This window comes from Musa acuminata, chromosome BXJ2-5 (genome assembly GCF_036884655.1).
Source record: "Musa acuminata AAA Group cultivar baxijiao chromosome BXJ2-5, Cavendish_Baxijiao_AAA, whole genome shotgun sequence".
Lineage (NCBI taxonomy): Eukaryota > Viridiplantae > Streptophyta > Magnoliopsida > Zingiberales > Musaceae > Musa > Musa acuminata.
The window spans coordinates 38,737,907-38,761,993 of NC_088342.1; the positions used below are offsets into that span (position 1 = coordinate 38,737,907).

The following is a 24,087-nucleotide window of genomic DNA, read 5'->3' on the forward strand; positions in this document are numbered from 1 at the left end:
TAACCATACAAACACTTCAGAGTTGAAGTTAATGAGTTCTCTCTTCTTTTCTTGGGTCAAGGTTGACCCTATTTTTGCTATGCAATTTGGCTATTTCGGGTTTAGGGGAATTTCTTCCAATGACTCCATTGCCACCTGGTGTCAAGTCAATGGTGAGGGATCTCACAGATCCATTTGTTGAACAAATAACTTTAACTTCTTCGAAAGGGTGACAGATGTTAGGTAGCATCATCCAGATTTCTTAGGGTCACTCTTAATCTCCCCTACTTTTAAACTGGCCAGGAACTTGAGGGTCATGTAATAGGTTGACACTATACCCCGTGTTCGATTGAGAGTAGTTCACTTGATGATAGAATTATAAGCCGAGGGAATGTTGATGATCAGGAACTTGGTTTTCACATTTCTGTGCAATTATTAGCCTTGAAGGTTATATAGATATCAATAACTCTATCAAGGTAACTGACTCTCTTGTGAAGCCGATAAGGGTGAAGGAGATGGACTGAAGATCATTTGCCAACAAGTCAATTTTCTAAAAGGTATCATAGTATAATACATTTGTAGAGCTTCCTATATTGATCAAAATTCTTTTGACTGATACATTTGTGATCCTAAGGGATACCACCAATGCATCATCGTGCTCCAGGGCTAAGTGGTTGGTCTTTTCTTCTTTAAATACAATGGGTTGATCTTCATTCGGGTGGAACTTTTTAAATTATGACTCATTTGCATACATCTTTCGAGTAAATGAGCTACTACCCCTAGCCACTGGTCCACCGATGATCACGTCCACTTGTCTCTTAAGTAGGTCTCAAGGTCTCGATAAGGATTCTTGAATTCTATAAAGGAATTTATTAAGGTGTCCCATTCAAACCAAATCTTTGATTTTCTCCTTCAAAGCATAGCAATTTTTGATGGTATATTTATGGTCCTAATGAAAGTGATAGTATCTAGTCATAACCCTCCTTATCGGCAAACCTCTCAAGGGTTGAAGTGTCTTCCAGAGTCCCTTCTCCTGAATCTGCATGAATCCTTCAGTGCGAGAAGTATTGAATAGTCCATCGAGAAGGGGGTCGATCTCCTCTTGGTTTGTCATTCCTTTAGAGCATAGTAATTTTTTATGTTATGTCCATGGTCCTAATGAAAGTGATTGTATTTGGTCAAATCCCTCCTTATCGACAGAGCTCTCAAGGGTCGAAGTATCTACAGGAGTCCCTTCTCCCGAATCTATATAAATCATTCCGTATAAGAAATATTGAGTGGCATGAACTCCCATCTAGAAGGGGGTTGATCTCCTCTTGGTTTATCATTCCTTAGTTTTTTTTGTCAAACTTAGATTTGGAGTTTCTCTTCTTTTATTATCTTCTTAGTTTTTCCTTTTTTTTTGCTAATGATTATTGACTTGACAATAATATAGTGGTTGGCTTCTTATAATAATTTTGAAAAAATTGTTGGAGGCTAAGTAATAACTTTATAGAAAACCTAAAGGGTTCGAGATTATCGATAAATACATTGATGAGGACAAAAGGGGTTGGGTTTGCAACTTGTCAAACTTCATCGTTAAACCTCCTAGTATAACTTTCCAAAGATTCTTTCTCTTCGTATCGTATAGCTAAGAGAGAAGTAGTGGGTTTCTTAAGGAGCCTATAGCTGATGAAACTAAGCTCAAACTCTCTATCTAATTGTCTGAAGGATGAGATTAACTCTTAGGCTTAGTCAAAAATATCCAACATCTAAGGGGGTCTATAGTTCTATAAAGAGTCATATGTGAAGTGAATGCTACTATATATTTTGAAGGGTCAATCTTTCCTTCGTAAACGTCCAACATTAGAAGCCTAAAGTCATGAGGAACTGACTTTTTGTTTATATCTTTCATGAAAATAAATCGAGAAAATAAATATATTTTTGATAATTTTCTTGTTTTATTTCTCTATGAATGTTAACCAATTGCTAGTTCATTTTATGCATGTGGTCTCTAATCTCGATCAAAAGCTTGCTCGATTGATCGACTGACCTCATTCACGAATTCTAGTTTTTGTAATAGGATTGGGTTTAAGCTACTAATGACATAGGTGACTTATAGGGTGCTTGGGTCTACGTTGGATATGACTCGATTATTTGGCTCAAAACGGATATAGGTGATGGGGTAAGGGTAAAAATAAGAGGCACAAATATAGGTAAAATTAGATAAGCTAATTGGGTATGTTGAGAAGGTACGAAGCGATGGTTTGGATTATCCCCATTAAAACTTGCATTTGTTGAAGTAGAGCATAAAAGGTTTCTACTGAAATAACTATAATTGCGGGAGGAGATTGTTAACTACTTCTAACAGGTATTAGACAGTTTATCAATTAGTCATGCTATTTACATAAATCCAACCTTGACATATGTCAATTGATGGTGCATCCATAAGATTATTATTGAATAGCAAACGTTATTGGTATCTAAAATGATGAATGATGACATATCAACTATATGTGATGCTAACGTGTTAGCTAAATCATATCGACTATAATATATCTCTAGTTTATACCAACTCGACCTCACTCCATTAGGCAGCACCCTTCTCTCAACACCAAGATCCAACATGCAAAAATATTACAATACAAAAGTGAAAATATTGTAGAACCATGTTGGGAAAAATTGTCTGACCAACTTTGGTCTAGTCCATCTGCTTGACCAAGTTAGATCGGGCCAATTTTGACCAACAAACTTTGGTGGGATTAATTTTGACTGACCAACCAGGTTTTGGTCTTCCTGATGCGTGAAGTGAGTTGCAACCATCACACGCCAAATACACGTAAGCTTTCTAGAGCTCATGTCATCCGATGCATCGGACTTGGAGAAAAATACACTCGAAGTGCAACAACGCAACCTAATACATACGTATACATATACATATGAGGTGTCCGACACATCTTAAAATATCTCATTTATATGTAAATATTTAAAATACTTGATGCAATCAAGTGTCTCCTTTGGGCATGATACATCCATTCAAGATTAAAAAAAAAAAAAAAAAAATCTGTAGTATATAATGGACTGAACATCTCTTTTATTTGTGATGCATTCGGTCAAGATGAGTTGACCGAATGATGAGTGTATCTAAAATGCTTGATGAGATCAAAGTGTCTCTTTTGTTTAGATACGATGAGTTCACCCACAACTTGAAAAGCAAATAAAACTCTACTTAATTTTTTTTCAATACATAAAACAATGATCTAAGTTCTAAACAAACATTATGCTATGAGATGGGCGAAAACCTTATCTAGGAGCATAATAAAAGATAAATTGTATTATCATTATTTTCGATCAATCAAAACTTGACACATAAGTTAATGTCTATCAAAAATGTGCATCTAGGGAAAATATTTCTATATTATATAAAGTGATTTTTTTTCATTGTGAAGTTTGTAAATAATAATTATAGGCTTATGATGCCTGAAACGACACTAACTTAAGTTTTACCGAACAATCCAAATAAGGTAAGAAACATATAATATAAATATTTTTTTACTTTTGAAAAAGAATTCTCTTTAAGTTTTAGATACTCAATAATCTTTTTTTTTTGTCAAATATAAGAATAATAATAAAATCATTAATTCTAATTATTTACGATTGGCTACATAGATATTATGTCGTTCTTGGGATCAACAAAAAATTATCAAATATAATAATAATAATAATAATAATAATAATAATAAAATCATAAATTTTAATTATTTATGATTAGCTATATAGATATTATGTCGCTCTTGGGATCAACAAAAATATATATATTTAATTAAAATTAAAATACTTAATCTTTTTCATAGTTTTTATTAAAAAATTTAATCATTTCTCATTCCATAAATATTAGTCATTTCATCTTCTCATTCCATTAACATTACTTATTTCACCTTCTCGTTAGACCGTCTCTTCTCATTTAATATTAGTCATTCCACCTTCTCTTTTTACTATTACATTATCTATAAAACATATGTCCGTATCATTTTAAATAAATTTTTTATTTTTTTATTATACCTATCGAAATAATTTTTTAATCAAATAATATACTAAAAAAATTAGATTAAATAAATTTTATCAAATCAAATTTACTATATTTCCATGTACATACACGTTCCTTTTCGGTGCTCACGTGGGCCCGTCCGGCGGACCACTGGGAAAGAGACTTCTCGTGCTCGGTGGCTCCGCGGCCGTCTTCTAGAAATTTGAATCCGCGTCTTCTGCTGCCGCTGACAAACCGTGCGGACTAGGCAACCAGCGCGTTTTGACTCAAATCGGAAACGATGCAGGGTGAACCACCCACGAGAAATGACACGGTTGACGTGTTCTCGTCACAAGACCGCAAGCGACGGGACCCATGTCGCCTGTGAGAGGCAGACGTCACCCCCGATACCTTGCACGGGAACGGCGATCGTGTTCGCTTTCCTCGCGCGTTTGAGCGAGCTACCAAAAGGCCGCGGCTGGTCGTCGCCTTGTGGGAGGAGCTTCCTCTGCATCGAATCCTTTACTCTTGTTGGCACCCTTTGCCCCAGAACAAACACCGAGACAACCCCAGAACGAGCCGCTCCTTTTCTCTCCCTGTCCCTCCGTCTTCTCCTTCCCCCTTTACTCTCGACGTCTCATCTGCTCGAGGTCTCAACCCCCCTTCCCTACCTTAAGAGTCCTCACAAGGTAAGAGATTTTTCATTCTTTTTCTTCCTCTTCTTTTTGCCTCGGAATTCCTCCATGTTTCCATCAAGAATTTACTCTTTTCGCTGTGTCTGTCTTCTTGATGTGATTGTACGAGTTGCATCGTTTTCTTCTTGATGTGACCTAAACATGGAAGCTTTAGTTGCAAGCACCAAAATTCGTTCCGATCCAGCAAAATACTTGATTTTTCCTTCGCTTAATCTGGATTAAAGGAGCTGCCTTTGTGAAAACCGATCGAAGAGGCAAAGAATGACGCCCATATCTCTGTTCTGTGTCCTTCAGTCATAATACTATGGCATGGATTCCTGGGCGGTCCGGTCCCAAGTTGTTGGTTGCATGACGAGCTAATTTCCGATACCGGAAGTTGCTAGTTACCCTGATATCTCAACATAGAGTCTTTGGTCGGAGAGAATTAAAGCGTCGTATCAGCAACTCTGGTCGGAGTTAGATAGGAATGTGTACCGATGCATCTGAAAAGCAATCAGGCACAAGTCGTCGAGTAACATGGAATTTCTTTTCCTTTTCTGTATATGGTCATTAGACATTGAAGCTCTCAAGACAGATTTCTGACAGCAACACAGATATCGTACCCATGTGGACTCTTAATCTATAGGCCTAAGCGCTCTTGCTATTGACAACATCGAGTGAAGCCAAAGTTCAGAAATTTAAGTTTGTAGCTTTTAGATTTGTTGAACTTATTTATGGAGTGATGTCGGAGGATTGCAGACTCCCAGTATTGGGTTAGAGGTGCATACTGATTACGAGGCAATAGATTCCGTTGGATATCCAACATTCACTGCATGTCACACGCTTATGAGTTTTGATCCTAGTTGGCACAGTTTAGTGCATAAAAGATTATGCAGGAATAAAATTGGAACCCTTTAACTTCTTGCAGTTTAGAAGTAAAAACATCTATATATCGTGAGATGACCTAGGCAGTGATCCTTTGCATGCAAGTTGGAACATAATCGTGGATATGATCTAGACTAGAAAAAGTAGTCATTTTCTGTTTGGTGGAAGATTTCAAGTTGGATAAAATGTTGGGAACTTTGGAGAAAAGTTAAAACACAAGACAAAATAAAGAAGAGCATGACCTGGAACAATGGTGGATTTTGTATGAGGTTAACTAGAGTGATACAGCAAGTGAAGAAGAGTACGGAAGCATGGAAAATCTGCCAGTTTTAAATCACGGTATTACTGATACTAACCTGACAAATTGATTTGTCAAAATATCTGATCTTTCTATCCTGAGATTGCTTTTAGATATGTGTAGACTAATTGTACACCAATCAAAAGCTGACTAATGAACATTTTAAATGAAAAGTCCTTTATAATGCCTTCTTAAGATGGATAGCTTGTAGATTTATCTAGTGTAACATGCTTAAGCTATTGATTATTCTTTTGATCCCATTTGCGAAGCGATACAAAGCTCGAGCTAGAAGTTATCATCTTCTCAAAGATCAAATCAGATAACACTAAGTTTGCAGAACAGTGGGATTCTTTCTTGGCATATGATCATTTCTCCATGAACATACTCAAATTCTTCATTCTATAGCTCGTGGCCTTCTGTCTAGTAACTAGCATTCTTCATGCCTATTGCCAATTTGATTTTTGGTGGTTGTTCATGTCCCTGTTTCCTTGGCCCTTTAGTTTTGCTAGAATTAACTTTTGGCATAATGGGACAACACATGTGGGCTAAAATTAACCTGCCGTAATCTTATTTTAACTAGCTGAGATCTAATTGCATTGTGTGACCATACAAACATATATATCTGTGTATTGTTTAGTGAAGCTCCCTAAAATAATAAAAGCATATTTCCTGCACTGGCGCAAAGGTCAATACATATGTAAAAATATGTGAAAAGTACCCACACTTGTAAATATGTGGCCCATATATTTGTCATTGTAGTTGTGTAATCTGTATCCAAGTCATTCTTTGAATGATCTTGTGTGTGTCTCAATTAATTTAGGTCAATACTGGTTTTGATTTTGATTTTTTTTGTTTTCCATTGGCCTTTATTCTAATGCTTGTCCCTTGTCTAACAGGTTGTGTGGAATTTCACAAAAGATGTCAAGTGCATCTGAGATGTCAGTAAAGAACATTGAGACCTCTGAGCTACGAACAATGGAAGATGAGTATGCAAGATTAATGTTGCCAAGTGAGACAAGAATGGCCAATTTTGATTCTCAACAGGCAGTTGAGAAAGCTAAATCAAATTCCTGCATCTGGTGGATGAAATTTTTTTTTTGCTGCTTTCTTCTACTGCTACTTATTTTCGTCTTTGTCAAATGGGGAATCCCGTTTGCTTTTGAGAAGGTACCATTTGCCTTCTTCAATTATATTCAGTTAGAATACTCTGTTCTGCTATATGTTCTAGTCTAGCTATTCCGTTCTTGCCAATAGTTATGGTTAGATATTTTTTTAGGTTACATATGTCACGATTTTTCAGCAGGAAATGTTACACAATCTGCAATGAGAGATACACATTTATCAGCGAGAATAGTTGTGCCACTCAGGCATGTCTCAGCAAGAATCAAAGGTGCCATTGGCAAAAAGGTATTGGCATACATCATGCCAGGTGCCAACGTATGGGTAGGACAACATTCCAGGTGTATCAATATCTTTTGCATCATGTCCAAAAGATATTGATACACGCCTGTGCCATGATATGACAATCCTTGCACATGAATGTATCCCAACCTTAGACTAGGTCTTGAAAAGTTTATTCCAAACATGCTTGGTATGTCTTTATTTCTTAATGTATTATTTTATCTTCCATATCTGAACTATTAAATTGATTGGTTCCACATGTTTTATTTACAAATTGGTTGGTTGTTGACCCTCCATGCTGAAACCTATGAGTTGTGCTGCATCATATGTCATATTCTTGCACTAAAATATGTTTATTGCTTGAACTGCCTTACTTTTGCTAATTTACAACCCAAAAAATATCATCACATGAGCTTGCCTACAAATAAGAGTACCCAAAAATTGCCATTTGGAGGTGCATAGAGCTTTGTATACCATCCCATCATAGCTCTCTGATGTGAGATTATTGAGGAAGATAATCTCTTCCGCACAGATTCGTAACTTGTTAGAGCCAAACGGTGTTAACTCTACCTCATAATATATTCTTGCATCGTTGCATTGGTAGTCTTTTCCCACTGGACCTACTAATTCATGCATTTAGATTCTTAGGTTAGATCTAAAACTCTTATTATCTCAACTCATGTACAAAACTACATGAGTTTTGCCTCTAAAAAGAATTCAGAGGTTACTATTATGGGGATGAGCTTTGACTTACGTATGACCTTATGTCATCCAATGTGATATATTGCATTATGTACATGGCTTCGGTTTCTTAGAAGCTGGAAAATATATTTATACTGATCATTCATTTTGACATGTTAATGATTCCATTGAATTACTCTGTAGGTTCTCCTTCCAATTATGGAGTGGGAAGCAACTGCTTTTGGTCGGCCTGTTCTTGCTCTGGTACTCGTTGCATCCTTGGCTTTGTTCCCAGTTGTTTTACTTCCTTCTGGACCATCGATGTGGCTGGCAGGAATGATTTTTGGGTATGGTCTTGGATTTGTTATAATCATGGTAGGAACTACCATAGGCATGTTGTTGCCTTATTTTATTGGCTTGCTATTTCGTGAGCGGATACATGTAAGACCTCTCGATTCCTTATGTCCGCTTTATTCACGGAGATCAACCCTCACTGAACCTCAATTTTTCTGTGTTTTCTCTTTTCTGTTTTTTTTTATGATCAATGTTCACAGGGATGGTTGAATAGATGGCCTCAGCAGACTGCTATACTTAGGCTGGCTGCGGAGGGAAGCTGGTTTCATCAATTTCGGGTCGTTGCACTCTTTAGGATTTCACCATTTCCATACACAATCTTCAACTATGCAGTAGTGGTGACAAGTATAAAATTTGGACCTTATATTAGCGGTTCGATCGCTGGAATGATACCTGAAGCTTTCATCTACATCTATAGGTTAGTAATCTACCCATTTCTAAATATATAACTATGTTGCTGAATCAACAATTAGGAGCCATGACCAATCATTATGATGCCTCTAAATATATAACTATGTTGCTGAATTAACATACAAATAGGAATCATGCCAAATCTTTATGATGTATAAGAGAAAATAATTTCAGTCCACTTTTTTATGTTTTAAAACTCAAATGTGTTTTGCGTTTTGCATTGAAAAGGTAAAGGATCTGATGCCCAATACTTACCCTTGGTCAGCCCTAGCTGATTTGTACGACAGTCCATCTCGATGTTGTGTTTTTTTCTTTTACCTGGAAATCTTCTTTTATCCTTCCAAGAAGATCCATGACCTCTTGGAAGATATATTATGATTTCTAAACCTTCTTTTTCTGCTTATATTTTGGTGCAGTGGGCGATTAATACGGACTTTGGCAGATGTGAAATACAGAAAGTATACCATGACACCAGTGGAGATTATTTACAACATTGTATCGTTCGTTGTCGCCATCGCTATTACAATTGCCTTTACAGTTTATGCGAGACGAGCTTTGAGTGATCTTAGAAAGGCAGAAAGCAACAGCAGTGGGGGCATCAACCGGAATGGCAGTTCGGTTGAACTTGCAAAGCTCCCACAAGAAAGATCAATAGTACATTCTTGGCGGATCAATGATGTATAATATATGAAAGAATACAAACACAATCTCTAACCTGATCCTTTGACAAACAAGATGACACCCTTCAACAGTGGAGTTGTAAAAGAAGAAAGTTACACAGTCTCCTTAATATTTTTTCCTTTATTTTCAGCTTCTGTACATATGTATTTTTTTTTATTTTTCCTTGTTGGAAAGGGATTACATTAGTTACATGTGTTGCTTCTTAATTGAGCAAAAACACTCTTAGTTTAGTCCCATTTTAGATGTGGAAAAAGACTTGACTTGCTTTATAATAACTTGATGAATGTATTATATTATCTCTAATTTAGCCTTTTTAAGTATTATGGATCGGTCATTAACAATTTTACACATCCTCTGGCAATGATCTAACTATTGTTGGTTGATGTGATGTGATGTGATGTGATGACTAATAAGGGTTAACATATATGAGATTGATCATGAGTTCAATCCAAAAAGGTTAAACTTATTATCTATCAAGCCAATATATGTCACCTATTTTTTAAAAATAGGTAGTAAGTAATATGAGACTATCAATTAGTCCTCCTCCAATTTTCATCTAAAACGTATTATCTTATATAGATATCTACACAAGAAAAAGTGGGAAAAACTTTAATACCCCAATTTAATCCTATTTTAAAATTAGAAAATTTTTTGAACAAACTCATAGGGACTGTATAGATATACTTCAATTAATATTAGAACGAGATGTAATTTTAATATGAGATATGGTGAGAGACTTGAGTAGAAAAAAAATATAGTAAACTCATCCATCTCAAAGTCTTATTAGTAACTTATCCAAATTTATAACAGGATAGGCATAAAAATCCATATTAGACTAACTCAATTTTGGTAAGCGAAATATCTCTTTAATACATCCCCTTATTCTTTTCTATATAATAGGAGTGGATGCTAAGTACATAAACGAATCATTCATCGAATCTTCCTTGATGTTGGAAATATGCCTTAAAAATCTATAACGTTGAGTTTGGAAACAAAATTAGGTTCTCAATACTTAAAGAGCATGTCTTTTTTTAATTAAAAAATAGATTAAAGGTAAGCAATCACACAAGGAATTCTGTGAATTAAATATTGGATCACCATCTTCCTAAGAATCCCAACCTAAGCCTCAATAAGCACATCTCCTCTTTTTTTTATTAATATAAGTGATGAGGATGATAATTACAATAAGACTCGCGTGACATCGGCTAACACCCCACGTCTCTGTCGGGCTGACAGCGCCTAGCCAACACGGGCCAGAACGCCAACCGAGGCCCATTAACGACCGATCAGGCTCGATTCCTCACGCCACGCCAACAGCAATGTCAGACATCATCAGAAGGTACGATCCTGCCCCCTGCGAGCAGGCACGTCAGGTGACACAAAACTCCCCTATAAATATCCTTACGTTTTGAGCACTGGGGGAGGGGAAAAACGACGGACTAACTTAATCATCAGAGGGGTCGGGTCGAGCATCTCGACCCGACCTGTGTGTAGGGACGAAGACAAGGCGACCCTCTCCAAACGCATTGGCGAGGAGCCCCCTCCAGTAGGAAACGTCGACCCACTTCCACGACCGAACCGACCCGAGCCGACAACCTCCGCAGTCCCGAGGAACCCCCCCCTGAGAGATCCCTCGTCATCCGGACCCGAACCGAGCCGCGTCGACCCCGAGGCCACGGCTTAAAGTTGTTTACACCAATATTTTGGCGCTAGAAGGAGGGTTCCCATGTCGAGGGATCGCCAGACCGACTCGATCGAACTCGCAGTCGAGGGGTCTCACCCAATCGGGGCTCCGAGGGAACATTCCCCGCGGACGGGTCTCCGTAACGAACACCCCGCCACAACTTCAGAGTGCTATTGGCGGATCTTCAACGACCGGGGTTTGTTGCCGCCCGACGCCCCCTCCGCCGAGCCGTCGCCCGTCTCGTCTGAGGCCTTTCTCGACCTCACCCATCAGGTCCAAGTTCTGACCGGTATGATGCGGTCCATCATTCCACTCGTCTCACGAACGCTGCACCCGCCGGCCGCCGAACCGGTGCGACAGCAGGAGCCGCCCGTTCAGGCTCATGCGCAACCCCTAGAGCTTCCCGCTTCGCCTCGGGTCCAGGTGTCCCCACTCGGGGATCAAGCGACGGCGGACCGGAGCGACCATGCGCAACCCGAGGCCCTTCCGTTGGCCTCGACGGACTCCCTACGAGCCCAGTTGCTCCTCATCAATCAACGGCTTGACGAGGTGCAGAAGGAGGTCCGCAGGTCAAGAGGAGAGCTCGGGGAGGACGTACATCAGGGATCCCCATTCGTCCCTGAAATACGGGATCAGACAGTCCCACAGAACTTTCATCTCCCCTCTCTGGACACATACGATGGCTCCACCGACCCAGCGGACCATGTCGCCGCCTTCCACACCCAAATGGCACTGTATGGAACCTCTGACGCTCTGATGTGTAGGGCGTTCCCCACAACTCTGAGAGGACTAGCCAGCGCGTGGTACAGCGGCCTGAGGACCGGGACGGTCACCTCATTCGACCAGCTCGCCAGAGACTTCGAGCTCAAGTTCTTGGCCAGCACTCGGTCGAAACCATCCGTTGCCTTGCTTCTCGGACTACACCAGAGGAAGGATGAGTCCCTCTCCCACTTTGTGAACCGTTTTGCAACGCGGATCTGAGGATTATCTGATGCTCACCCCTCTCTGTTGATGCAGGCGTTCATGGCGGGACTGCGACCTTCCCGATTCTTCTGGTCCCTCGTTGAGAGACCCCCCACCGCGCTACCTGAGATGCTTCAGCGGGTGAACCAGTTCGTCGCGGCTGAGGCTTGGATGGCTGGAAAGAAAGAAGAGCGCACGAGGGTCAGACCAGAGTCGGCTCCCAGGCAGTAACCTGCCATGACTAGGCGCAGGCTGGACCGATCCAACCCCCCCGCTCCGAGGCCTCCTCTTCCCCCCCTGGGCACGTCCCGAATGGAGATATTTCTCCAGATAAAGGAGAGAGGGTTACTCAGGGCTCCCGTCCCGATGAAAAACCCACGAGAGCTCGCCAACCAGTCCAAGCATTATCGCTTTCACGAGCAAAGCGGGCACGACACCGAAGACTGCCGCGAACTAAAATGGCAGATCGAAGAGCTTGTTCACGGGGGTCACCTCAATCGGTACATCCGACGGAACAGGGAGCCCTCGCCTCGCCCGGAGGGCCCCGCGAAGTGCCGCATCGATGTCATCGTTGGAGGGCCGGCGGTTGGGGGAACCAGCACGTCCGGGAGGAAGGCATATGCCCGTTCCGCCAGGACTGACGCTCCCCAACGCGGCCTCGACCCCAAGGTCGCATTCCCTCCCGAGGACGTCAAGCGACCAGAGCATGACGACGCGCTTGTGATAATGGCTCGAATCGCTAACGCCCAGGTAAGGAGAATCATGATCGACACCGGGAGCTCAGCCGACATGCTCTATCTGGATGCCTTCCTGAAGTTGGGGTTAACCAAAGAATCTCTAAAGCCTATCTGCTCAGCGCTCACGGGATTCACCAGCGATTCGGTCTCACCATTGGGGACTGTTACCTTGCCCCTGACCTTGGGAGCGCCGCCCAGAACAAAGACGGTGATGTCCACCTTCTTGGTGGTAGATCTTCATACTGCTTACAACGCCATCCTTGGCCGCCCCACCCTCAACAAAATCAGAGCTGTAGTCTCCACCTATCATCAGACGGTGAAGTTTCCTACCCACGCTGGGACAGGGGAAGTTTGGGGAAGCCCCCAAGAGTCTAGACGATGCTACCTGATGGCGGTTTCGCTGCACAAAAGGGCGAAGACCGACCAACCTCTAGAGGACCCGAGAGAAAAGAAGCGGTCGACACCACATCCGGAGCCGACGGCGCCCATTTGCAACGTACCGTTGATCGAGGATCGCCCGGATCGAACGGTCCAGGTCGGGTCGAAACTCCCCGGGCAAGAACGGGAACAGCTCGTCGGTTTCTTGCAAGAGAACGCCGATGTCTTCGCCTGGTCGCCATCCGACATGACCGGCGTCGACCCAGAGACCACCTAGCATCACCTGAATATCTCGCCTGATGCCCGGCTAGTAAAACAGAAGCCACGACGTCAAGCCCTCGACAGGCAACTCGCCGTCCGCAAAGAGGTGGAGCGACTCTTAGCGGCTGGCTTCATCGAGGAAGTCAAGTACCCGCGATGGCTGTCTAATGTAGTGCTGGTAAAGAAATCTAATGGGAGCTGGAGGATGTGCGTTGACTATTCGAGTCTCAATCGTGCATGCTCGAGAGACTGCTATCCCCTCCCAAGGATCGATCAGCTGGTCGACGCAACTGCCGGGCATGCCCGTCTGTCGTTATATGATGCCTTCTCCGGTTACAACCAGATCAGAATGGCGCCCGAGGACCAAGAGCACACGGCTTTCATCACCGATCTAGGGGTATATTTCTACAAAGCCATGTCGTTTGGGCTTAAAAACGTAGGCGCCACCTATCAGAGGGCTGTGAACAAAATGTTCGACGCACAAATCGGGCAAAACGTCGAAGTCTATGTCGACGATATGATCGTGAAAAGTCGCATGGTGGCAGACCACCTGACCGACTTGGCCGAGACATTCTCCACACTCCGGAGGTATGGCCTGCGACTAAACCCGGCGAAGTGTGTTTTCGGCGTCAATTCGGGAAGGTTCCTCGGATTTATTGTGCATGAAAGAGGAATTGACGTGAATCCGGAAAAGGTTCAAGCGGTCATCAACATGCAGGCCCCTCGAACAATCAAGGACTTGTAGCGACTAAACGGACGGCTTGCTGCCTTATCTCGGTTTCTATCTCGGTCTGGAGATCGTTGCCTTCCCTTCTTCCGGGCATTGAAGAACCCCAAGGACTTCCGGTGGACGGCACAATGTGAAGAGGCTTTTGGACAAGTCAAGCGGCACTTGGCCAACCTCCACCGTCTTGCCTCGGTTACTCTCGAAGAAAAGCTTAGCATTTACTTAACTGCCTCCCAACCAAAGAGGCTTCTGGGGAACAACTACTGGTCTATTACATCAGCCATGTCCTGAACGGGCCCGAGGAGCGGTATCCGCCAATCGAGAAGCTTGCTTTGGCGCTCGTGCTTGCATATCGGAAACTACGCCCCTACTTCCAAGCTCACCCGATTGAGGTAATCATTGATCAGTCGCTCCAGCAAGTTCTGTCTAAGTTTGATGTTGCAGGACGGCTCCTCAAGTGGTCGGTAGAACTCGGAGAATTCGACATACATTATGTACCGAGAACTGCTATCAAAGCCCAGTCCATGGCCGACTTCGTCACGGAACTAGTTGAAGACGGGAATGGAAGCTCCGAGCAAACAGAGGAGGCGTGGGACCTGCACGTGGATGGCTCGGCTACCTCCATCAACGCGGGCGCAAGGTTGGTACTCTCGGCACCCGACGGACGCTCGTTCGAATGCTCCTTCCGCTTCGGGTTCCGGGCAACCAAAAATGAAGCCGAGTACGAGGCACTCCTGGCAGGACTCAAACTGGCCCTTGAAATGCAGGTGGACGCCATCCACGTCTTCACTGACTCGCAGCTCGTCGCCGAGCAACTCAATGGTGGATACGAAGCCAGGGAACCGACCATGGCAAAGTACTTAGCGGAGGTAAAAAGCCTAGCCTCCAACTTCTCCCACTTCACGATATCTAAGGTGCCGAGGAGCCAAAATGAACGAGCCGATGAGTTGGCAAAGATGGCCTCAGGACCAGACCACGAAAACCACATCAAGGTTAAAGAGCTCCCATCCCGCGCCATCTCGGTTTCAGCTATAACTCCTACCGAGGCGCGCGCCATGTGGGTACAAGAGATGTTGCTCTTCAAACGCAACGGGATTCTTCGCAACGACGAGGCCGTAGCGCGGCGCATTCGCCGAACGTAAGCATGGTATTCCGAGGTGAACGGACGGCTCTACAAGCGATCCTTCTCACAGCCCCTGCTGCGATGCCTCGAGCCTGACGAAGCGCAGGCGGTCCTGGCCGAGGTCCACGAGGGGATCTGCAAGGAGCATATTGCTGGTCGGACCTTGGCCTACAAAATCCTTCGTTAGGGATACTACTGGCCCACCATGTCCCGAGACGCGAGAATCTACGTGCAGTGGTGTAGGCCCTGCCAGAGGCACGCCCGGATGCCCCGGCTGCCGGCGATCCCCTTGTCCCCCATCGACTGTGCGTGGCCGTTCGCGCAATGGGGATTGGACCTCCTCGGCCCCTTCCCACCGGCCTCAGGGCAACGACGATACATCGTCGTGGGCGTGGATTACTTCACCAAATGGGCAGAAGCCGAGCCGCTAGCAACAATCACGGAACAGCAAGTGGAGAAATTCATCTGGAAAAACATCATGACTCGGTTTGGCTTGCCCGAAGTCATCATCACGGACAACGGATCCCAGTTCACTAGTGCTCGATTCCAGGAGTTCTGTGCGAACTATGGGATTCAGCTGAGGTTCAGCTCTATGGCCCATCCCCAGACGAACGGGTTGGCCGAAGTCACTAACTGATCTATTCTAAGCAGACTTAAGAGGAGAGTGTCAGCGGCCCAATCAGCTTGGGTGGATGAGCTCCCCAGTATCCTGTGGTCCTTACGGACCACCCTGAAGACCGCAACTGGACAATCCCCTTACAGCCTCTCGTTTGGGACCGAGGCTGTCTTGCCCCCCGAGATGGTTTTCCCTACCCCGAGGACAGCAAGCTACGACGAACGGGTATCGGCCTAGGGACTGCAAGCCGATCTCGATCTACTCGAGGAGCGGCGCGCTAATGTGCACCTAAAAGACCTCTCCTATAAAAGGGTCGTCGCTAGAATCTATAACCGCAGGGTGCGGCCTCGACCAATTAAGCTGGGTGACTTGGTCTTACACAGGGCCGAGGTTAGCGACCCGACCCAAGCACGTGGGAAGTTAGCTCCCAATTGGGAAGGCCCTTATCGGGTGATCGAAGTTGTTAGGGTCGGTACGTACCAACTCGCGACGATGCAGGGCCACGCTTTGCCAAAGACTTGGAACTCATAAAATCTCAAAAGGTTTTTTCCATAATAACTGGGACTTAACAAAAGCTAGAGTTATATTAAACAAAAGCTAGTAAAACAACAGCCATGTCCTCGAGGAAGGAGTCGAAAGGAAAAAATGGGAAAAAATATATACAGAAAAGTCTACTTTTATTCCTCTGGAGCGTCGGGGCTGTCATCAAATGGGACTTCGTCCGGCATGTCGACGCCCATGTCCTCGAGGAAAGAGTCGAAAGGATCCTCCGTGACCTCCAGGCTGGGGTGGCACGCCTTAAAGCGGGCGAGGGCGATCCGGTACCCGTATTCGTACGAAACCCGCCTAGTCCGAACAAGGCCAAGCTGAAAGCCCGAGGAATCTTTGTAGTCCTCGATCAGTTTCTTGTCCTTCTCCGGCCTCTGACGGATCTCGACGGCAAGGGCCTCGGCAGCCCCCCGCGCTTCAGCACGCGACTCCTCTAACCGACGGATCAGCTCGACCGACTCCCCCCTTGCCGAACGAGCTTCAGCCACAGACGCCTTCAGATGCATCTGAAGCTCCTTATTCCACTCCTCATATGCCTTGAGCTCGGACCGGAGGCGCGTTGCCTCCGCATCCAAATCCGAGGCGCGCTGCTCGGCTGCCGCGACCGCCTTAGGAGCCGCCCGGCGCGGACCTCCTCCATCTGCTTTTGGAGGTCGGCATTGCGGTCACTCAGGATGTCGATGATCCGCCCCGCATCGCGAACGTGGTCCATCAGCGTCGCGGCATAATGAGTGCCCTGCAGACAAACGAGTTAAGACAAGAGCTATCCGAACACACACAACCGAACCAGCGGAATGACACTTACCCACAGCAGCGACTTGGTAGACCTGACAAGAAGGACCTCGGAGGGCAGAGTGTACAGGTCCCGAGCTATGTCGGGATGGAGCCCTCCGCTGACAAACCCGACCGCGGAATCCCCGTCGGCCCACACCCGGCTGCCTCGGGAAAGGCCTTCCCAGTGGGTTGTCAGCGGGTCGGAGGGCTCGCCCTGAGGAAGGTCGCCTATCGCCCGCGCCTGGTAGGGCTCGTCCTCCCCCCTGGCTTGAAGGCGGCAAAGCTCGCGGATGGAGGGCTCTCGAGGGGCCTTCCCCGCCGCCTCCCTACTCGAGCCGGCTTCACCTCGCTCGAGGCTTTTCTCGGCGCGGCCGGCCGGTGTGGCGACGGCCCCTGCTGGCTGAGTCGCAACTTCCCCAAAGGCTTTTGCCGAGGAGGTCTTCGCCTTCTTTCGAGGACGACCGGCCTCAACATCCACTGAGGCCTCTCTCGAGCCAGCCTTCGCCTCGGCCGACGAATGAGTGGATGGGGTCGTCGAGATCTTACCCCCACGAAGGGCTCGGAGAACCACCAACTCTGCGCAAAAGCACTAACATTGGTCAGCTGACTAGTTAATCCCTAAGAGAAACCCTAAAACTACCCCTTAGGGCATACCTCGAGGCATCGGGTTAAGACCCGCCTCGACCAACCACTGCTCGGACATACTCCGGATGGCTCTTGAGGCTGAAAGGATTTCTTTAAGCCTCCGAAGCTCTCGGCGCTCCTCATCGTCCAAACTTGGGGCGGTGTTGTCTATCACGCGCGCCGCCCATCGAAGCCCGAACCCCCAGTCCTCCGAGCGGCTGACGAAAAAGAAGCGCCCCTTCCATCCCTTATTACTGAAAGGAGACCAGCTCACTCGGAAGCCCGCTCGGGCGGACAGATAGTAGCCCCCCGACCCCTTGGAAAGTCGAAAGCAAGAAAGGAAGAGGGATCGAGTCGGGGTGATGTTAGCGTAGTGGCACTCCCCCAGGAACGCCACCAGATAGCGCCAAGAGTTGGGAACCATCTGGGATGCGGAGATACGCCACCATGAGATGCATGAGGTTATGATGGGGTGCAAGGGGAGGCGTAGCCCGGCCTCAAAAGCATCAAGGGTGAGGGCGAAACCCTTGGGAATCGGATCATATGCCCGTTGGTCGGGCTCAAGAGCAAGAAGGACAAATTCCTCCGGGATGCCGTAGAGGTCCCGGAGGCGACTGAGCGACGACTCACTCATGGTGGAGTCGAGGTCGTGTGGCCACATCAGAGCGTCAAGGGCCCGAGCCACCTTTTCGTCGGATGACGAGTTAGGATTCGACGCGACCGCCATTGGCTCGACTTTAGCCAAAGAAGAGGAAGAGGAGGAAGACACCATCCTTATTGACCTTTAGTAGGAGAAGAAGAACGATCGACGCAAATGAAACGATGGAGTCCAAAGTGGCAGAATAGAAACGAGTGAGGAGACCTTCGAGGGGCTGGCCGCATAATACTTATAGACAAAATCCCGCCAAAAAGCGGCCCTTCCTCTACTCAGGCATGTCGCATCGGGATGACACAACGTCATTCCGCCATAAATGCAGCTTGGCAGGGTAACCAACAGGCGCGCTACGTGTGGCAAACAACAGGCTTGAGGCGCCGATCTTCTCGAAAACTGGCGATTCACGAAAAGGTTCGTCCCTTGGACTTCCGAATAGACCAAAGGCTACCTGGCCACCCGCGCGTCCCACAGCACAGCGTAACAGATCCTAACAGATCCAATCAAAGTAGCTCCTCGGCCGTGTGTCGCCCGAGGCCGCGCCTACATGGCCTGCTCACCCGAGTCCAGCTCCTCGGTCGCAACCGCCTGCGTCGAGCTCCTCAGCCTCATGTCGCCCGAGAACGCGCCTGCGCGGCCTGCTCACCCGAGTCCAGCTCCTCAGGCGCAGCCGCCTGCGTCGTGCTCCTCATCCTTATGTCGCCCGAAACCGCGCTTGCGCGGCCTGCTCACCCGAGTCCAACTCCTCGGTTGCAGCCGCCTGCGTCGTGCTCCTCGGCCTCATGTCGCCCGAGAACGCGCCTGCGCGGCCTGCTCACCCGAGTCCAACTCCTCAATCGCAGCCGCCTATGTCGTGCTCCTCGGCCTCATGTCGCCCGAGACCGCGCCTACGCGGCCTGCTTGCCCGAGGGGACTACCACCCCTACGGCCGACCCCAATTCGACCTACGAGTCATTCTTCGAGGTTCCTCAGCCACTCACTACCCAGCGCCGCTACGGCTCATCTGACCTTCCTCAATTGTCAAGCTTCACGCTTCCCACGCCCTGAGCGACGAACCGGCCTTCGCCCGACGGAGATAGTTCTTTAAAACCGAAGCCATGCCTCAGACCCCCCTTTTTCAGCAACCGACGCATAGCTTCCTTTGGGGGGAGAGTATAATGAGGATGATAATTACGATAAGACTCGCGTGACATCGGCTGACGCCCCACGTCTTTGTCGGGCTGACAGCGCCTGGCCAAAACGCCAATCGAGGCCCATTAACGATCGCTCAGGCTCGATTCCTCACGCCACGCCAACAGCAATGTCAGATGTCATCAGAAGGTACGATCCTGCCCCCTGCGAGCAGGCACGTCAGGTGACACAAAACTCCCCTATAAATATCCTTACGTTCTGAGAACTGGGGGAGGGGAAAAATGACGGACTAACTTAATCATCGGAGGGGTCGGGTCGAGATGCTCGACCCGACCTGTGTGCAGGGACGAAGACGAGGCGACCCTCTCCGAACGCATTGGCGAGGAGCCCCCTTCATAAGGAAACGATGACCCACCTCCACGACCGAACCGACCCGAGCCGACAACCTCCGCAGTCCCGATGAGATCCCTCGTCATCCGGATCCGAACCGAGCCACGTCGCCCGAAGGCCAAGTAAATGGAATTTGTGGAAACCAATAAAAAAAAGTCTCTAAATACCTGCCTATGTCAGTCGCGTACGGATACCTGCCGATGGTCCAAATTGTCCCACGACGCAACTCACGACCTCTTCCACGTCCGCACCCAAAACGCAGCAGCGTTCACACGGTCGGTCTCCCGAGGTTCGTGGTCCATCCCCCCATTCGGGTCACGACTGCGGTTACGACTGCACGAGCCAATGCCGCAGTGGGTGGGTGGGCGGACAGTGAAGCTACCACAGATTCCTCTCATCACCGGACCGAATCCAGCCATACTCCACAGGAATTCCAACGGAGGAACGAGAACGAAGGGGGTGACTTGCACGTCGCACGTGCTCCGCCACCTACCAACTCCTCACACGCTCCGCCTCACCCTCTTTCTCGACCTACCACCGCCCGCAAGGACAACGTGCTTATAATGGAAGGCCACCTGCCCTCGGTTCAGCCAGGGAGATCGGTACATCGGTTCTGTAGGCCTCCCTCCATCTTCCTTCCTCAGAGGAAGGAGAAGGCGGCAGTCCTGAAGCCTCTCTTCTGCGTATGGCGCTCAGGCTTCCTCCTCCGGCGGCTTCTGCTGCTAACATTACCAGCAAGAACAGAGGACGCTTTGGTGGGCGTATCGATATCAGAGCTGCTGCCAATCAGAAGGTAGAGCATGATAGGAGCAGAGAGGTCTACACCTCTCGTCCTCGTAAGAGCCCCTCGCCTTTGGGAACGGCCGAGGAGATGGCCTCGCGCTTGGGCCACGACATCGCAGTTGCCAACCTCGAGCGCCTCTTCCGGCAACAGACCGCCGGGGGGGATCGTCCGCCTGCCGACGGTGGCTCATCCGGCCGCCCGGTCCGCGTGGCCTACCAGGGCTCCCGCGGTTCCTACTGCCAGGAGGCCGCCGCCCGGGCCTTCCCCTCCTCGGCCTGCGAGGCCTTCCCCTGTGCCCACATGGAGGACGCCTTCGCCGTCCTCGAGGACCACTCGGCGGACCGGGCCGTGGTGCCCGCCGAGAACTCCCTCGACGGGCCCATCGATCGCAACCTCGACCTCCTCCTCCGCCACCCGGGCGTCCGCATCCTGGGCGAGCTCGTCCTCCCCGTGAACCATTGCTTGCTCTCCCTCCCGGGCGCGCCCAGATCCGGCCTCCGCCGGGTCATCAGCCACCCGCAGGCCCTGTCCCACTGCCGCCGGAGCCTGGAGGCCCTCGACCTGGAGGTCGACGAGGTCTGCAGCGCCGCGGAAGCCGCCCAGTTCGTGGCGGAGAACCGGGTCGCGGACACCGCGGTCATCGGGAGCAAGATGGCCGCCCGGGAGTTCGGCCTGTGGGTCCTGGAGCCCGATTTCCAGGACCAACACCTGGGCGGCAATTTCAACCGCTTCCTCCAGCTCGGGCTACCGTCCCACGCCCAGGGCCTGTCGTCGTCATCCTCCACCAGAGGACGCAGGTCGGAGCAAAAGACCACCGTGGCCTTCGCTCTGGAGGACGGGGCGTCGGACCTGTTCCGAGCGATGTGGATCTTCGAGAGCCGAGGCGTCAAGGTGTTGCGCGTCGACCACCGGCCGAACCGCGCGAAGCCTCTCCGGGTGGTGGAGAGGGGCGGGGACGGGCTGGGGACGGCGACGTACCTCGACTACGTCTTCGTCTTGGACTTGGTAGGGAGCGCATCGGACCCCGCCGTCGAGGCCGCTCTCGCACAAATGACGGAGATCGCCGGCTTCGTGCGCGTGCTCGGTAGCTACGTCAGCACGTGCCACCCTGGAATTAATTGATCTGTAACTACAATTCCATGTATGCCCTTCGGAAACTGTCAAATATTTTATATGCCCCTCCATAGTTCAAAATAACATTTATACCCATTTCAAGATATTTTCTATATATATATGATATGGATTTTCTTGTACAAAAGTCAATGACTGAAATCTGACACTTCCGCTCCTAAGTCAACTGTCACCTAATATTGAAAAATCGTTTCTAAGTGGAATGTAAGAGGCAGAGAGAAGAGATAGAAAGATATGACCGGTGGATTTGTAGCTTAGAATTTCTAAACTCTTATAGTTAAAAGAAATATCCTCTAAATTATTTTTTATTAAGATTTTTTAATGACGTGGTAGATGTGGTCGGATTATTTTATTTGGCAATTTGTAATGGTAATTGGGTATGAAGAGCAACATTCTTTGTTATGGGAAGGGAGGAGAATCAAAAAATGAAGAGATATATTTAAATATCAATAAATCGATATATATATATATATATATATATATATATATATGTCCAAACACATCGTGGATTTTGCAGAGGGAAGGTTGAGTGACATTAGGATGAAGACATGATGATGTTAGGTTTACGTGTTCAGCAATTTCAATAATATCTCACCTATCGCAATTGAAGGTGGTTGAGATATTATTCAACGTAGAACCAAAAAGCAGGTGGTCAAACGTGTCCATGTCATCAATCGGAAGAAAGATTGGGTTGCATTTGAGCTTAATTTTCTACCTACTATCGGATCGGATCCGGGTCCAAAGGTGGCATCCGAATTCAATACCGTCCGAGACCATCATACTCCGATTCCAAATCAGCGTTTGAGCACCGAGCCCGCGTCAGGCCCAATCTGCCTCAATCTATGGCCCAGCTCGAATGTGATCTGACCCCAGACCGCCAATTAAACCCTCCTCATCCCCTTTGCCCTCTTCCAGTCGCATCCCCGCTCCATGTCCATGGCAATGGCCTCTGCTGCTGTCCATCGATCCTTCCTCTCCTCGTCTTCCTTCTCCTTCGAGCGCCTTTTTCTCTGCATCCTTGGTTCTAGTCGCTTGCACTCCCCCGGATTCAAGCTCACCTCCACCTTCTCCCTTCCCTTGCACACGTACCGACGCAATGTGGCCATTCCTCCCTGCGTCGTCATCCCCCGCTTCTCGTCAGGGCGTCCCCTCCTCTTTGCTTCCGTTCGCAGCTTCTCGGCGTCCTCCAGCTCCAAGAACACCAACAGCACCGCCTCCTTCGACTGGTCCGACGACGAGGAGGACGGCGGCGATCAGATAAAGACGAAGGCGAAGGAGATCGACAAGAGCCGGCTGCCCCCTCCCTACGACCCTTTCAACAAGAAGCCTGTGGTGGAGGAGCCCCGCGATCCATCCGACCTACAGGAGATCTTCCACCGGATGCGCACCGAGGGCCTCACCAACCACGCCATCAAGATGTTCGACGCCCTGTCCAAGGACGGCCTCATTCACGAGGCCCTGCAGCTCCTCACCATCATCAAGGACAAGGGCACCATGCCCGACGTCGTCGCCCACACCGCCGTCCTCGAGGCCTACGCCAACGCCGGCGGCCACGCGAAGGAGGCCATCCGCACCTACGAGCGCATGCTCGCCTCCGGCGTGTCCCCGAATGCCTACACCTTCGCCGTCCTCATCAAGGGCCTTGCCAAAGATGGGAGGCTCCCGGAGTCTCGTAAATACCTTTTAGAGATGATGGGGAGGGGCATGCGCCCCAACGCTGGCACCTACATTGCGGTCTTCGAGGCCTACCTTCGGGAGCAGAGGGAAGACGACGCCAGGGCCCTGCTGGAGGAGATGACAGAGAAGGGCTTCATGCCCGAGGAGAATGCAGTCAGGGAGACCGTCGGCAAGCGCGGCCAGGTATATAGAGGCATCATGAACCTGCTCTTCGGCAAGTGATTGTGGACTAATACATCAAAGTTGCGACTTTTGCTATGAACTACATGTGCAAACATATCTGGGGATTGTACTGAGTTGATAATCTGCAACTATGTGCTTCCTTCCCTAAGGTCGGTGAGTAGACATTTGGGCATAGTTCCTTCCATTTCCATCACTATGTTCTATGTTGTGTTTCCATGTGATGTCAGAATGTGAACATTAGACTGGTTGTTGACTTATGTTTCTACCAGAGGATATCAAGTTTTGAAGTGTTTAGCTTGGAAGCATGCTATATTGTTGAAGCTTCCATTCTTC

The 24,087-nt window shown here is 47.8% G+C and overlaps 5 protein-coding genes across 5 annotated transcripts; all 5 read left to right on the top strand.

Moving 5' to 3' along the window:
* The first annotated feature begins 4,465 nt into the window (after positions 1-4,465).
* LOC135612715 (uncharacterized) lies at positions 4,466-9,673 on the top strand. The gene is made up of 5 exons (XM_065109321.1): positions 4,466-4,674; positions 6,739-7,009; positions 8,129-8,365; positions 8,479-8,696; positions 9,106-9,673. The coding sequence occupies exons 2-5, from the start codon at positions 6,761-6,763 to the stop codon at positions 9,371-9,373; spliced, it is 972 nt and encodes a 323-aa protein (XP_064965393.1). The 5' UTR covers positions 4,466-4,674; positions 6,739-6,760; the 3' UTR covers positions 9,374-9,673.
* A 2,656-nt stretch (positions 9,674-12,329) lies between these two features.
* LOC135611567 (uncharacterized) lies at positions 12,330-13,409 on the top strand. Its single transcript, XM_065107202.1, has one exon. It carries the CDS (start codon positions 12,330-12,332, stop codon positions 13,407-13,409), a length of 1,080 nt encoding a protein of 359 aa, XP_064963274.1.
* Positions 13,410-13,598: 189 nt separating this feature from the next.
* LOC135611568 (uncharacterized) lies at positions 13,599-15,262 on the top strand. Its single transcript, XM_065107203.1, has 2 exons — positions 13,599-14,134; positions 14,401-15,262. Exons 1-2 carry the CDS (start codon positions 13,599-13,601, stop codon positions 15,260-15,262), a joined length of 1,398 nt encoding a protein of 465 aa, XP_064963275.1.
* Positions 15,263-20,664: 5,402 nt separating this feature from the next.
* LOC135611569 (arogenate dehydratase/prephenate dehydratase 2, chloroplastic-like) lies at positions 20,665-21,885 on the top strand. Its single transcript, XM_065107204.1, has one exon. It carries the CDS (start codon positions 20,665-20,667, stop codon positions 21,883-21,885), a length of 1,221 nt encoding a protein of 406 aa, XP_064963276.1.
* An 897-nt stretch (positions 21,886-22,782) lies between these two features.
* Positions 22,783-24,087, top strand: LOC103985834 (pentatricopeptide repeat-containing protein At4g38150). The gene has a single exon (XM_009403685.3). It carries the CDS (start codon positions 22,825-22,827, stop codon positions 23,791-23,793), a length of 969 nt encoding a protein of 322 aa, XP_009401960.2. The 5' UTR covers positions 22,783-22,824; the 3' UTR covers positions 23,794-24,087.